The sequence below is a fragment of the Rattus norvegicus genome, chromosome 13 (assembly GCF_021556685.1).
Source record: "Rattus norvegicus strain SHRSP/BbbUtx chromosome 13, alternate assembly SHRSP_T2T, whole genome shotgun sequence".
Taxonomy (NCBI): domain Eukaryota; kingdom Metazoa; phylum Chordata; class Mammalia; order Rodentia; family Muridae; genus Rattus; species Rattus norvegicus.
Window position 1 is genome coordinate 33,413,900 of NC_141546.1, and position 17,246 is coordinate 33,431,145.

At 36.9% G+C, this 17,246-nt stretch overlaps 1 protein-coding gene across 6 annotated transcripts in view; it reads right to left on the reverse strand.

Annotated features, from left to right (window-relative positions):
- Nucleotides 1-17,246, reverse strand: part of Ptpn4 (protein tyrosine phosphatase, non-receptor type 4) — a 180,133-nt gene that overhangs the window by 95,466 nt on the left and 67,421 nt on the right. For 4 of the 6 annotated variants that reach the window (XM_087579984.1, XM_087579983.1, NM_001100479.3 and 1 more), the window contains 5 exon segments: nt 15,288-15,330; nt 15,112-15,190; nt 9,912-9,956; nt 9,376-9,428; nt 8,981-9,101 (listed from right to left, as the gene is read on the reverse strand). Coding sequence is in view for 4 of the 6 variants with exons in the window: in XM_087579983.1 (XP_087436109.1) it covers nt 8,981-9,101; nt 9,376-9,428; nt 9,912-9,956; nt 15,112-15,190; nt 15,288-15,330 (341 nt within the window). In the remaining 2 variants the exon portion in view is untranslated. 6 annotated transcript variants of the gene reach the window in all.

The window sequence follows — 17,246 nt, forward strand, 5'->3', positions numbered from 1 at the left end:
ACCAGGAAGTCTTCTGTGAGAGTGGGTCTCCAAAAAACCATAGCGAAGCTTCATTCATGATACCCCAACAGTGTAGCTGCTTAAACAACAGTGCTACCAATAGACTTGCTAACAGGAAAAAGGGAAACTCATGAGGTCCCACCCATAGACAAGGGAAGGAGAAGAGTGGTGAAATACTCTAATTAAAAAACAAAATTTTTTTCATCTTTATTAATTTGGGTATTTCTTATTTACATTTCGATTGTTATTCCCTTTCCTGGTTTCCAGGCCAACATCCCCTGACCCCTCCCCCTCCCCTTCTCTATAGGTTGTTCCCCTCCCCACCCTCCCCCCATTACCGCCCTCCCCCCAACAATCACGTTCACTGGGGGTTCAGTCTTGGCAGGACCAAGGGTTTCCCCTTCCACTGGTGCCCTTACTAGGCTATTCATTGCTACCTATGAGGTTGAAGCCCAGGGTCAGTCCATGTAAAAAAATTTTTAAAAGACACTGGCAATTAGAAATCACGGAGGAGTACTACAGATCAGCCGTGAAGAAAAGGGAAAAGAATACAGTAAGTTTAAAAACCTCTAGCTGATCTTATAGCTATTAACAAAGCTACTTATTTCCTGACATAACTTTAAAACATTTTTTTTAGATTTGTTTATTTATTTCATGTATGTGAGTACACTGTTGCTGTCTTCAGAGACACCAGAAGAGGGCATCGTATCCTATTACAGATGGTTGTGAACTACCATGTGGTTGCTGGGAATTGAACTCAGGACCTCTGGAAGAACAGTCAGTACTCTTAACCAGAGACATTTCTCTAGTTCTAAAACATATCTCATAATACAGTTTATACATAACCACACAGTATATACATAGCTACATGTAAAAATGTATGGAGTATACTATATATACACTGCCAATAACATGAACAAACATGAGTATCAAGAGATTTTTAGAGCAATTATGTATTCATTAAATGTCTTCGATTTATTGATTTTAACATTTCAACAATTTTTACTATGTTTCAAAATATACTTAGTAACAATGACAGATGGGGAATAATCAGGCATTCATCTGAGATGCTTAGAAGTACAATTGCATAGGGAAGTTGAGGATAAAGCTTTATATTTAAAAAAATATTTCTAGTGATTCTTAAAACACAAATATCAGAACTACCCTAAACTACAGCTCCTTTAAAACGTCTACTCTATTTCAAATATACTCCTAACGCTTAGTTAATGGAGTTCGCATGCAGTACAGCAGAGAACTACACCGGTGAAGATATCAGCCTTTTCATCACCGACGCTGGAAAGGATCCAACAACTTGCTAACGCACAACCAACATTAATGTGACCCTCAAGACCACCGAGGAAACTGTGTAAACTATAAAGTCCTCCCAATTAAACCAGGTTTCCGTTTTTACATCTGATGATTCAGCTTTTCAAACAGAATTAGCTTTGGAAATACAACCCCTTTCCTTATTTAAGGGAATGTCATTAGGTAAAATTTAAAACTCCAACTTAGCTTCAAAGCTTTGACTTGGACAGGCTATATGAAAAGTTTTTACTTATAAAGAAATGGCTTTTATAGGAAAACAGCATCCTCATCACACTAGACCACAGTTTACAGCAAATCCAAGGTCAAAAAACCTTTTACCAGAAAGGAATAAACAGTATTTTTTTTTCTCTTTCTTTTTTTCGGAGCTGGGAACCGAACCCAGGGCCTTGTGCTTGCTAAATCCCCAACCCCATAAACAGTATTTTTAAATCTATTTTTAAAGATAAATTATTTTTGTAGCAACAACTGTAGAATGCAAAAGCATCCCACATCCAACACAGAACTTAATGTCTGTTCATGTGAGCATTCATTTGTGGACAATGGATTTCAGAAAAGCTCACATCCTATAAAATATTCCCCCATGCATTTAAAATATAGACTTAAATATACTTAATCTATATCTTAATATAAACTCTAAATATATTTAATATAAAAATAGAAAGACAGACAGATCAATTAGCTCAATGGTAGAGCACTTTCCTAACATGAGAAGGTCTAGGTCTGATCCAAATATTCAGTGACATATTTAGCTATTTTAGATTTATAATATAAATAAATATACATTGTATTACATATGAAAACCTGTATTTGCCATGCTTGGCCCATTGGTGGTTCAAAATTAGGGACTGAGCTATTATTTTCTAACTTTTGGAGACACTTAAGTTATAACCAAATTGTCAGTATTATTTGTACTTTGTGTATATAATACCAAGACTCACAATTTCTGGCCAGGAGGTGGTAGCACACAACGTTAGTCCCAGTGCTTGAGAGGCAGAGCCCGGTAGAATTCTGAGTTTAAGGCCAGCCTGGTCTACCGAGTAAGTTAGGACTCCCAGAGCTACAAAGAGAAACCCTTTCCAAAGACAGTAACAACAAAACTAACAAACAAAAAACAGAAAGAAGAAGAAGAAGAAAAAGATTCAGAATTTCTAACTCAAAATATTTTAATCCTCTCAAATTCAAATCTAAGGAAATAAAGCAACAGAAACAGATCTATGGCCAAGGTTCTGAGATAGTAAGTACTTTAAGCCAGGACATTTAACTCTAGTTCAGACTTTGACCACTATGCAACAGTATCTTTGTCCTGTCACTATTCTGAATCACAGGTTAAAGCGAAACTGCACTCTGAGCCATAAAACACAATGCTTAAGGCCAGACATAGTGATGCACAGCGTAAATCCCAGCACTTGGGAGACAGAGGCAGATGGATTTCTGTGAGATAGAAGCTGGACTACATGGTATATTCCAGGATAGTCAGGGTTCTGCATAGAGACCCTGTCTCAAATCAAATCAAATCAAATCAAAACAATTTTCTTCTTGAAAAAAATGTCCCATGGAGCTGGAGACTTGGCTTAGTAGTTAAGAGAACTGGTTGTTCTTAAAGATGACCCAGATTCAATTCCCTACATGGTAGCTCACAACAGTGTAACTCCAATCCTGACACCTTCTTCTACCTCAGTAGGTACTAGGCAGGCACATGGTCCATAGACATACATACATGCAGAACACTCATACACTCATACACGCAAGTATATAAATCTGAAGGACTATCACAAAAGATGAGGTTAAAAATACTCTCAAAGTTGACTACTCCCGAGAATGGAACAAGTTAACTGCCTTTAAAAGAACATTAGAAGAAATTTATTAGAGTGTTACTCTTCTCCCCCTCATTCATTACTAAACATAATCAACATACTTCAAAACTCTGAAAACTAAGATGGCCAAGCCAATTGTACTGAATATTATAAACACATTATTTCAAAATTTCCTTTTTTAAAATTAAAGTTATATTTTATTTTTAATTACATCTATATGTAATTATGTGTGGTCATGTGCACCTGTGTGAGGGTACCCATGGAGGCCAGAAGAGGGCATCGAGATCCCTTGAAGCTGTAGTTCCACACAGTTTGAGTTATCTAATCTGGGTGCTGGAAAATAAACTTGGGTCCTCTGTAAGAGCAACAAGTACTGAGTTATCTCTTTAGCCCCCTAAAATTACTTTTTTAAAGAACCGACAATGTTAAATGAAGCAATCAATATATCAGTTTTAAATCTATAAAAAAAGAAGAAAAATATGGGTATATTTATTCCCATAAGATATGCTTATAATTTCAAATCAAAGATAATGCTTTCTGTTGCCAAAGAGCATTTTGCCTTAAGAAAGATACATTCTACTGTTCACTTTGGGAACCCAGAGTTGGGGTTGGGACAGAGTTGCTTTGCTTTTATCCAACAGAAAAACAAAAGCTATGCTCATAAGAGCTAACATGGGGTAGAGTTTCATGTTACTCTGAACAGCTAGCCCATCTCCTTGGAATATGAGGCTCCCACGAAAAAACTGATGGCAGCTCCTAAGAACTAACTTAAAATAGGAAGTCATGCTTTAATTAACAACCATGCTCTTTAAATGTGGGATCCCATGAGAAAACTGATTATGGCTCACCCTAGTACACTAAGCAGACACAAGGTTGCTTGGGAATATGTTTATACAGTAAAAGAAAGGAAATTTAAACAAACTTGAATAAAAAGAAAGATACTGAGTTAATTTATATAAAGAGGAATATAGATATATTTATCCACATAAATTTTAATCTCCAAAGAAGGAAGAAATGGGAATTGGTGTTTGCATGGGTACCTAATAATAAATACACACACACACACACACACACACACACACACACACACACACACACACACACACACATATCCATCCATCCCAAACTTTGATCTCAATATTTGGGAGATGAAAGGAGGGACAAATAGGTTCTTTGTGAGTTCAAGGCCAGCCTAATCTATAGAGCATATTCTAGTCATCTCAGGCTACACAGAGAAAACCTGTCTCAATGAATAATAATAATTGTTTTAAAATGTTTTGTTTTAAATTATCAAATGAAGGAAGTTATCAATGGCTATGATGGTATTGTAATCCGTTGAAAGAGGTCAAAATGGAGCAGACCCAGGTAGAAAAGAGCCTGTCAAATTGGGTCATTGTATACATTTTAGTATTATACTTTAGACTGGAAGAAAAAGGACATGCTATGATGGGAGAGAGGCTCTGTACTTGTGTTGACAGAAAAGAAGAAAAGGCTTTGGATTGATTCCAAAATAATAAGGAGCAGATATGATAAAGAGAAACCCCCTGAATATCTTGGCAGCAGTGAGGAGAAAGTGAAGAAGACCAAACAAACAGGTGATATTTTTGTTGATTTCTCCAGTTGTGGACAGGTCTGAAACTGACTAGACAGGAAAATATCTCCTACCAGAATTTGAACTATACAGAGCTAATAAATCTTGTTGGCTACAGAATTGTCATGACTTATTATTACATACCATCCTTTCCTATGGCAAAAATGGAAATTTATATTGCCGTTTGGTCATATGATCAAAGTAACTTCTAAGAAAAGACAGTTATCTTCCACCTGCTCAAACAAGGAGCAGAAAACCATCTTCAATTGAGCTATGTGCCCTGCACGTTCCACACAATTGTCTCTATAGAGCTATGTATACCTGGAAAGGTTACTGTAGCATGAAAGACCAGGAGGGCATCTGTGTTAGGTAGGGTCTTACGCTGTGAACTGACACCATGACCAATGCAAGTCTTATAAAGACAAAAAAGCAGGTCTTATAAAGGACAACATTTATTTAATTGGGGCTGGCTGAGGTCCAGTCCCTATCATCAAGTAGGGACCATGGCAGCATCCAGGCAGGCACGGTACAGGAGGAGCTGAGAGCTCTACATCTTCATCTGAAGACTGCTAGAGAATACTGACTCCCAAATAACTAGGACAAGGGTACTAAAGTCCATGCCCACAAGGCCACATCTCCAAACAGTGCCACTCCCTGGGCCAAGCTTATTTATACAAAGCATCACAGCATCCCTGACAGTATTCACCTTCAAGGTGAGATGTATAGACCTGCTATTTCAGCTCTGTGACCCACCCTGCCTTAAACTGATGCTGTTTCCAGAGACTTGCTTCTGGAACAGGTTCAGAAAGGACTGCTAATCCCAGGTGACCTCCGTTTATCCAGTCTTTCAGACTGATCCATTCAAGACTTCACTTCAAAGACCACATGAAGGTCAAGAAGAAAGACCAAAGCATGGAGGCTTCAGTCCTTCTTTGAAGGGGGAACAAAATACTCAAGGGAGGGAATACAGAGACAAAGTGTAGAGCAGAGACTGAAGGACAGGCCATTCAGAGAATGCCCTACCTGGGGATCCATCCCATATACAACCACCAAACCAAGACACTACTGCAGATGCCAAGAAGTGCTTGCTGACAGGAGCCTGATATAGCTGTCTCCTGGGAGGCTCTGCCAAAGCATGACAAATACAGAGGGGGATGCTCACAGCCAACCACTGGACTGAGCACAGAGTCCCCAAAGGAGGAGTTGGAAAAAGGACTGAAGGAGATGAAGAGATTTACAACCCATAGGAAGAACAACATCAACTAACCAGACCCCCCAGACCCCCCCTCAGGGACTAAACCAGCAACCAAAGAGTACACACGGAGTGACCCATGGCTCTGGTCACATATGTAGCAGAGGATGGGCTTGTTGAACATCAATGGGTAGAGAAATCTTTGGTCCTGGGAATGTTTGATATGCCAGGGTGGAGAGGCAGGAGCGGGTGGGTAGGTGGGGAAGCACCCTTATAGAAGGAGGGGGAGGGAAGATGGGATAGGGGGTTTCCAGAGGGGAAACAGGGAAAGGGAATAGCATCTGAAATGTAAATAAATAAAATATCCAAAACAAAAAACACTTCACTTAATCAACATATAGAGACTGAACAACAACTAATGTCAGTGAGCTTTCTTTTGACTTAACCATTTTTCTAATTTTCTTGGACTACCGAAAAGGAAATCTTTACCTCAATACAAGAGGAAGCAATTATGAGAAGAGTATTGTCCCAGTACATTAAGTTGCAGTCATTGGTCATTTTGTGAGTAATATCTATGTTAGCATTTTAGGGGATGATTTACAAATTTATGGTCTTGGACAGAGAGGAATCTAAATAGGAGGACAGATTTCTCTTTCCTTTCCTTTTTTTTTCTATCTTTCTTCCTTAGGTAAGGGAAGGGGATTGAGAAGGAAAAGGGGGTATATAGAAATATATAAAATTAGACAAATAGAGGTAGATTATTGAATCTACTCTTAAAGCAAAAGACATTTTATAGACATAATCTTACATTGGTGGAGATTTTTATATTTTGATGCAAACTGAGGTTATACTTTGTTACACTGGTGTAGAATTTTGCATATTGATACAGATTTAAGTTTTCATTGGTATAAATCTTTGTATACTGATACAAAATTTAAGATTAATTCTGTTATGACATAATATATGTATGGTTCAACTCTTATATGGGTATTATGCCTATGCAACTCATTTATATCAAGATTTAGTTCCAATCCTTTTAATAGCTGCAATTACAAACTGTTTAGGATAATTAAGTAATGCAAATTAAGAGTCAGTCAACCAAACTCATGATCATGTTAGATACTAGTCTAGATTACCACAGAAATATCCATCCCGAGGTTGTACAGATAATAGCTAGCTGGAGACAGATAATGTTTGTTTATTTAGATATACTACAAATAGATGGTCTTCAAAAAACTCCAGAAGCTCATAAATATGGCATTTAAATATAATATTATTAATTTAAAACCTTTTTTGATATTAAGACATGTCAACTCCTGACAGTAACCCATTCAACTTGGGAAAAGATGAGCTTCAGAAACCTCCATATGGAGTTACTTTACTTATGGCATGTTGGCCACTGGGGAAAGAAAATGACCTAAGTTCATCTGCAGACAGAATGCTATCCAGAAAGAACAAGCAAATGCAGGGAAGACAACTGCCAAGCTCTGCCAAGACAGGGTAAGCAAGTCCTTCATAATTCCTGCTTCAGAAAAAGTCTATCAGATATTCTGGGCCAAAAGGCTGAAGATAGATGCTCTACCATTTTGGGGACTGTCTAGTCAACTGTCACTGTCATTTCTATAAACTGTGGAAGCTGCATACGCTTTCTCAGGTCTCAGATGGGGTTAAAAACTAGTTACAGTCTCACAATTACACTGAAGTTGTTTAGCATTTAGAAAGATATTTTAGATATAAAAAGATAGTTTTAAAGTTAATAATGCAAATTAGAATAAAATTATTTAAATACAAAACTCCAAACTCACCAATATAGGTTAGATAATAAAATACTTTCTCTTAAGTTGCTGAAAACAATTTCCATAATTGTTTCATAATTGCTCCGATTATACATTCTTTATTATTATAAAAGAAAGAGTCTTTTATTTAGATAATAAAGGGGAGTTGTTGAGGTTTGGTCTGTTGCTATGTATTGAAATTCTAAATACTGGCCCTGGTTGCCTAAGGGACAAGAGAATCCTCACATAAGACAAGTGATGCTATGTAACGTTGCTCTTTAATTTAAAACTATTGTTTGAATAAAGATGCTATAGTTGGGCAGAAGAGAAAGTAGGTAGGGTTTCAGTTCCTGGACTAAGAGTCTGAGGAGGACCAAAAGGAGGAAGAGGGAAAAGAAGCTACGTAGAGAGGGGAGAATATGCTACAAGTTAGGTGAGTAATGAAAATATGACCATGAGAAATGGCCAAACAGAGTTAAGATCTACCCAGATAGAAGAGAGCAAGTTATAACTTGGGGTTACTGACAGGAAAGCAGACATAATAGTTTAGAGAGTAGATATCTACCCAGCTCTGGTACATTAAAATGCTTATAAATATAAGAGTTGTATCTCTTTTATCTGGGAACTGAATGATCTAAGCAGGTAGAAACCTCTGATTGAGATTAAATATTTAATATAACATAAACTGTTTACATACAATTTATAGTTGTTTTAGAAATGAACACAAGGCCATTTATGTGGTGGAATAAACAATGAAATGCCTTTAATATAAATCATCCACGTATTTTTATAATGATAATAGAAATTCCTATATCAAATACAACAATAAAATTAAGACTGATGTAAAACATTCTTTTCCTCTAGAAAGGTTCTCTCTTAAATAAGAGTTTCATTGCTGTGATGAGACACCACGACTAATGGCATCTCTTATAAAGGAAAACATTTAATGGAGGCTGGCTTACAATTTCTATGGCAGCATGCAAACAGACATGGTGCTAGAAGAACCGAGATTTCCACACACATTCTGAGCTGCAAGCAGAGAAAGGAGACTGTGTGCCACACTGGTTATAGCTTGAGCTAGGAGACCTCAAAGCCCACCTCCACACTGACACCCTTCCTCCAACAAGGTCACACCTACTCCAATTAGGCCGCACCTCCTAATAGTGCCACTCCCTATGGGCCAAGCATTCAAACACAGGAGTGTATGGGGGCCATTCCTATCAAACCACCATAGTTGTCCATAAAGCTTAACAAATAAACAGAAAATAAAACAAATACTTACATATGCTGCTGATGTAACTTTGCAATTTCTTTCTCGAAATCTTGAGGTTGATTAGGAATGAAAGAATAATCTGAGAGGTAGCCTGCCAAGTTTTCTGACTGATTGTAGTCTCCAAGTTCAGCTAATAAGAAAAAAAAAATATCGCACTTTAATACTTTAATTATATTAAAATCAGCAACGTCAGTAATTCATATATAGTTATGAAATGAATGTGTTTCTAGCATTACAATAAACAAGTTGCAATAATTCACATAAAAATAATTGATAACCACCTAGATATTGATTGAATTATGTCAGTAGTTCCTACTTCCTACACATCTAAAGAACTCCTGCAATGTGTTATTACACAGACTACAAACCCATGTGCAACTTGAATAAAGGTGGCTGATACTTACACTGAACAGCGAATGAAGCTAAAAGAGCAGCAGTGTTACAAGGACAGGATAATCTAATAGGGCAAAAGATAAAATACATAATTCAAGGATAAATACAATTTAAAATGTGCTATAGTCTACTACTAACATTGGAAGTTTCTACATGCATTCACTTTAACCACAATTAAATTAATCAAGCTGGGTTTTATGGCACATGTCAATGATTCCAACATTCATGAAGTCCAGATGACTGCCAGTTTGAAGCCAATCTAGGCTATATAATAAAACATCTTAAAAAACAAATAAAAGAATCCCCCTCCCAACAAAAAGACTGATAAAAGGAACTAATACTAGCAAAAACCATTGTTTAAATTTATTTACAGCCATCAGTCATGAGATATTTAATACAGAATTTTTTTTTTCGGAGCTGGGGACCGAACCCAGGGCCTTGCGGTTGCTAGGCAAGCGCTCTACCTCTGAGCCAAATCCCCAACTTCAATACAGAATTTAAAATATTTTTAAACTATACTATAAGAAAACCCTTAAAAATAGCTCACCTTCCAGTAAGAATGTCTTGCTTAATTTGCAAAAAATACTGATACCTTGGGGGGAAAAAGATATTTAGTAGAATCATCAAGTTGAGTTCTTTGATACTTTATACTTACATTAACAAAATTAAATATTTAAATATTTCCTTTTGTTATCTACACATTAGTACATGTAAACTCAGTATACAAATGCATTAGCAAAGGTGACAGATAGAGGATTTTGGGAATTGATTAATACATGGAACTTCATATAAAACTACTCAAGACTTCTAAGATCTCTGCTGCCAGGGAGAAGATTTAGGAGCAGTAGTCTGAACACTGGTCCATGCAAGAGGAACTGAAGCACAGACACTTTAAGCGTCAATGACACTGGAGCAAAAGAGCACACTAGAAACCAGTGAGAGAAAAACGATCCTTTCTGTGGAAATAGGAAGTCAGGATAAGAAGGCCTATGTGTAGATCATTTTCTTATTAAGCTTCATGTGAAAAAAACAGCTCTCTATTTCCACTAGAGTTAAGAAGCTCTTTCATCAGAAAATTAATCGAATTCTGTCTTTTAATATAGCTCTGGTATTAAAGCGTTTAAACAATCACCTTCTTTTAAAATGAGCATGATACACTGCTGAGGTTGCCTACAAGAAGACACTGTCCTTCTGTCCCTGATATGGGTAAGCTAGGCAATACCTGGGCAAAAATCACCTGTATTGAAAATACTGGCACAAAAACAAATGTCATGATATTAAATATTAAAAAGGATTTATAGACGTCAATCAGCTTTTAAAAAGTCAAAACTCAACATAAATATGATTTACTTAATTCAGAGAGTACAATCCTATCAAGTCTATTTGATCTCATAATCAAATCTCTAAGATGGGTCTAGTGGCATAAGTCACAAACAGATCATGTACACTGCATACACAAGGCCTAAAACCACTAAAAAGAAGAAGAAAATCTAAAAAGCCTTTAGTACAAAAAAAGTTTTACAGTTGTGAATTAAAGGTAATATATACTTGGTATAATTGTAAAATTCTGTAAGAATAATACAATTATTGAAAATCATTTATATATTCATTTAACCAAAGAAGGGAATTGTTAGATTAAAAACCAAAAGTTAAGTCCTAAAGTAGCCTATGATATGGGGCAAAATTCTAAAATTTGGGTAAGACTTAATTACTACATTTGTAAAAGGAAAATAAGATCATTTGCCTAGTGTATATGTTTTTTTTTTCTTTTTTCTTTTCTTTTTTTTTTTCCAGAGCTGGGGACCGAACCCAGGGCCTTGCACTTGCTAGGCAAGCACTCTACCACTGAGCTAAATCCCCAACCCCTAGTGTATATGTTTTATGCATTAAAAAAAAAAATCACTTCTGATGGTACTAGAACTTGCCAATACTGAAATACATTTATCAGGATGTAAGACTTTTGATGCTGCTATTTTTCTTCCCACAAATTCAAACTGGTGTCTATCTCGAAGTAAGGAGGTAGAGCAAACATCTGTGTGTGTGTGTGTGTGTGTGTGTGTGTGTGTGTGTGTGTGTGTGTGAGAGAGAGAGAGAGAGAGAGAGAGAGGGGGGGGGGAGGGAGGGGAAGAGAGAGAGAGAGAGAGAGAGAGAGAGAGAAAGAGAGAGAGAGAGGGAGGGAGGGGAAGAGAGAGAGAGAGAGAGAGAGAGAGAGAGAGAGAAAGAGGGAGAAATAGAGATAGAGAGAGAGACTACTCCCAAAAAGGTAGCAGCTGTAGACAAGGAGGTACTTGATAATAATCAGGATAATAATAATCAGGATCATCTCACTTAAGTACTTCTTTTTTTTATTTGAAAATAGATTTTCTCGTACAATATATATTCTGATTATGGTTTGTCTTCCCTCAACTCCTTCCATATCCTCCTCTTTCCCACCCACCCAAGTACACAGCCTTTCTTTCTATCTCTTATTATAAAGTAAGCATCTAAATAATAATAATAATAATAGTAGTAGTAGTAGAAGTAGTAGTAGTAATAACGATAATAATAATAATATCAGCACAAACACACAAACCAGAATCAGTCAAAACAAACACAAACAAACAAAAATCCAAAGAGAAAGCACAAGAAGCCCATACACACTTAAAGACAAACAGATTTGCACACACAGAAAACCCTTAAGAATAAAGTCTGAAACCACTCTCTGTGTGTGTACATATCAGTGTGTGGGTATGACCACATGACATGTGCCCTCAGATGTCAGAAAAGAGAGTACCCTGGATCTCCTTGGAAGTGGAGTTACAGGCAGTAACTGACATGGGTACTGGGAACCAAAGTAGGGTAATCTACAAGAACAGTATCTGCTCTTAACCCTGAGCCATCTTCTTTAGCTGCACACTGAAGTGTTTCATAGTCCTGGCTCCTTTGCTATAATACTAGAATTACCTGAGAAACGTATACATGTCTGCACTCATTTGAGTCACACTGCCTCAGAATATCTAGGCGAACAGACACATTAGAATATTTAACTGTCCTAATTCTAACTTATTAATCAGGGTAGAGAAATACTTTTGTATAGTATAATGAGTAAATGAAATGTAGTCGTGTACCACAATTTAACAAAAGCAATACTTATAAAACATAAAGAACTTTGAAATTAAAAAATATATCTAATAAAAAAAATGGTGTCCTACACTGACAGCTTAAGCACAAGTTCATTCTCAGCTGCTTACATATTTATACTTTCTTCAGGTTCTGACTCAATTATCAGTGATATATACCCATTGTTTCCAATATATGCTATTAACACAGAGAGACACATTTAGGTTCTAATAGGAAATCCAGTTTTCTGTGTGATCTGAATATTGAACTTGGCTATGGTTTGAATGTAAAATGTCCCGACAGACTCAGGTGTTTGAACACTTGGTATCCAGCTGGTACTGCTCTTGTGGAAGGTTGTGGAACCTTAAAGAGGTAGAGCCTTGCTAGAAGAAGTGAAAGCAGGTCGTGAGGTTTGCTTTCTGATTATGGATGTAATAACACAAGCTGCTTCAAGCTCCTGCTGCCATGCCTATCCTGTCATGATGGGCTGTAATCAATCCTAAACTCCAAGTCAAAATGAGCCCTCTTCTCTTGTTTCTATTCAAGTATCGAATCAAAGCAACACGAGAAATAACTAAGACAATGTAATTGACAGCATGTAATTGTTTATATTAACAAATATCACAAACATTAAAAAAAGTTAGAAATCTAATTTTAAATTGTTGATGCTTTAGAATTTCTTATATATGTAGCTGAAAATGAAAAGTGATTTATAGTGTTTTATAATTAAAATTATTCATGAATTCTGACTAATTTCCTTGGAGTTCTTGCAAAATTAGAAAAAAATTTAGTATACTTAAGATTACTTATAATGGTAAAAGATTACTTTAAATATTTAACATCAACATATTTGCTAAATTTAATATGTAAACTGTATTGTAAGACAAAATAAAGTATGGTTGTAAAGGAGGAACAAAGCAACAACAAAACCTAAGAGCTATAATAGTAAATTAAAAACATTTATTAGTGGTTGCAAATAAATATTCCAGCTGTCAAACATGGCACCTGTACTCCAGGGTCTCCTTATCAAAAAAGCATCAGCAAACAGAAAAGATTTTCAAGAACCATATTTTTTAACATCAACCCAGCCACAAAACCTTTGACCTACAATCTATCCTGCCTACAAGATGTGCTGGGGCAAGGGTAGCACAGAATTTGTGGGAGGGACCAACATGTGAGGGGTCCAATTTAAGTCCACAGCACAAGAGGGAGCCCATGACTGACATTGCCTGGTTGGCTGGAAACCAGAAGGACAGCCCATGATCCTAGTTATATTTTGCTATATTCATAGCCCAGCCCAATTGTCATCAGCAACTGATGAGAGCAGATGCAGAGACCCACAGCCAGACCCCAGGGAGAGCCAGAGGAAATCTGCAAAAGAGAAAAGGGGATTGTAGGAGTCAGGAGACACCACAAGAACATAGCACACAGAATCAATTATCAAGGCTCACAGGAGCTCACAGAAACTGAAGCCATAAACATGGTCCCTGCAGGGAAACAGAGTAGGAGTTGATTTGGAGGAGAGAATAAGTGAACAGAGAAGCTAGGAGGAGTGGAGAAACTGCAGTCAGGATGTAACACATGAGAGAAGAATAAAAGGATTTTGTTGTTGGTTTGTTGTCAGTTTGGTTTGGTTTGGTTTTTAAAAAGCTTTCTTTAGTATTGAGAACTCTACAAATAGTCCAGAAATAGCAGTGTATACTAACTCAATAGCTTTATTCTTCTTGTGCTCCGTTCCATTGCATCACTAAAGTAATTCTGATAGGCCATCCAGGCAGTGTCAGGCATGGGCTGCCTCTTGTGGTGTGGCCCTAAATTGAACCACTCCTGGGATGGCCACTCCCACAAGTTCTGTGCTTCCCCTGTCCCAGCACATCTTGCAGGCAGGACAGATTGTAGGTGGAAGCTTTTGTGGCTGGGTTGAATTACCACCCATGTTCTTATATCTGGGAAGTGTACAAAGGGGATAGTGTTTTAATTCTTTTCATTTAAATAACAAATTCTGAATTTCACCATCTACAGTAATCTGCACTTTTGCAGCTTTACTGTAATGACTGTCATTACTTTTCTTACATCTACCCTAAACATTTTACCTAATTCTCAGGGACATTGCTGAAATGGATCATTCTTGAGTAGTTTCTCAGGCAGAAGTGACAAGCTAAGACTTAGAACGTGCAGTAAAGCAGTAAACTGGGCACACAGATGCCCAAATGTGCTTTATCCCTGCAACATCTTTTATAAAGTTCAGTGTATTTTCTTTGGACTTAAAAATATATCCTACACATGATGGCTACATGGATATTTTAGAAATTTTATGTTCTGCTTAGTGAAAAGAAAGAAAAAACAAGAATATGCTTTTGCATGAAAAAAATATGTACCAGAAACTCTCACAATGCAACACGCCTTGTACCATCCAGTGCCATCTCAGCAGCGCTGCTAAGGAAGGATGAGGTGGCTCTGGGGTCCAACTCCTAAAAGTTCTCCCACTCATGGAGGAGACAGCTACTCTGGGATACTTATACACGTTCTATATGCTGGTTTGGAAGTTCACATTTTTAGCATGGTCATTTACTTTTGCCTAGTTAATTTTAATTTTTCATATTATATTTCTGACAATGTTTTCAAAAGAAATAGTTCCATAAACCAACCTTGTATATTCTTCTTGTAACTTGTTGGGGTCACTTACAAAGAATTTGACTCTAAAGTTCAAATTGTAAGGTGATCCTCCTAGAATTAACAAAAACAGCTCTAATTAATCAGATTATATTAGTCCATCATCTTTATAAGGCATATTTGCAAAACACCAAGTAAATAGTATACTCACTCTTTAGCTGCTTCCTTATTGGTTTGTTTGGATCCAGCCACCTCTGAAAAATAAAAAAGAGAAATTTCTTTTTTCCCTGAAGAAGTAGCATATCAGTTATTGCAAATCTGTTGTACTTGAAGACCGCATTTTTGAAAAGGGTTTAATGTAAAAACATTAAATTAGAAGTAATGCTGTTTCTTGACTGCTAGTGATGTGGAAGGGCAGTATAATGCCTACGCAGGTACAGCTGGGCTGTATTAGAAAGGTGATCAAGAATGAATATGGGAGCAGGCCAGTAAGCAAAACTTCTTCAGGGTTTCTGTGTCACGCTCCTGTCTTGATGTCCCCTGCTAGACTGTAACCTATGAGATGAAACAAACTCCTTTGTCCCAAGATACTTTTGCTTAGCATGTTGTATTACAGCAAGCTAACACAGTCATAAACTATTTAATGACTATCTAAATGTGAGAATAATCTACCCAAAGCCTGATGTCCTTCTTCAGTTTTCCATCAAAGTAAAATATTTGGATACAAGAAACACAAATACTTAAATAAATGTGGGAACACAGCTTAGAAATAGTGTAATAATAAGCATTAAGACATTTAACAACACTCATAAATGACATCAGTGAGACAAGATTTAGAGTCTTCATTAAAACCATGAAGGTGGAACACTGATAACATGTAGTGGCAGGCTGTTATATGTTCACAGTAAAAAGATCATTAAATAAAAATAAAAACAAAAAACAAAAACCTAGGGAGGGGCTGGCAAGATGGCTCACTGGGAATGGCACTGGCAGTCAAGTCTGACGACCTGAAATTAATCCCTTAAAAATCACATGGTGGAAGGTGAGCTCGATTTTCAGAAGTTGTTCTCTGAGGTCCATGAATGTGCTGTGGCACAGGTGCACACCATCACACATACCCACAGAAAGCAAATGTAAAAATCCAAGATGAAACAATTCAAACAGCAAATCAACCCACAAAAAAATCTTATACAACAACAAGAAAAAAAAAAAACAATATTAATAGAGAAACAGAGAACGGACTAGGAAATAAATAGCAGAGATATTCAATCTTGATCACAAATTTTTAAAAGTTCAAAATCAATGTCATGTTGGGCTCTGTTTTTGAGACAGAGTGTCAGTAGTTAGGGCTAACGTTGGCTTTGAACTTAGAAACCTCCTGCCAGAGCCTCAAAAGTGCTAGGAATACAAGCATGTGGCGCCACACCTCTGTCTCCGGTAGTGGTATGTAACTGTGTCTTAATTTTGTTTCTAATTGTTGTGATAAAATACATTTTAAAAAAAAGCAATGTAAAGGAGAAAAGGTTTGTTTTAGCTCACAGATTCAGGTCGACAATAGAAGGGAAGCCACAGCAGGATTTTGAAGCAGAAAGCTATCTATATCAAATCCAGGGTTAAGAACAAACATCAATAAAATATGCATTGATGTTTGTGCCTTGCTCACTTTCTCCTGGGTCCAAGACCCAAGGAATGATGCCACCTACTTTTAGGCTCTTCTTCCCATATCAATTAACATACCCTAGATAATCTCACACGGTCATGCCCACAGGCCAAATTGACAGTCACACTTTGGGATACTTTTCCCAGGTGACTATGGATTGTATCAAGTTAACAACTAAAACTAACCAACACAAACAAGTATATAATTGTATATACAAGTATGCACACATGCTCACATGGACGTGGGTATCCCTGTGTATCAGCATGAGCATATACGTATGTATGTATGTGAAGACAAGAGGACAATCTTGGATATTGCTCCACAGCAGCTATGTACCTTATTTGAAAGAGTCTCTCACAAGGATTTTTTTTAATTTAATGATCTTTTTACTGTGAACATTTTTTATTGGATTTTTTTTATTTACATTTCAAATGTTATTCCCTTTCCCAGTTTCCCATCCATAAGCCTCCTACCCACCCCTTCTTCTATGAGGGTGTTCCCCCTCCACAA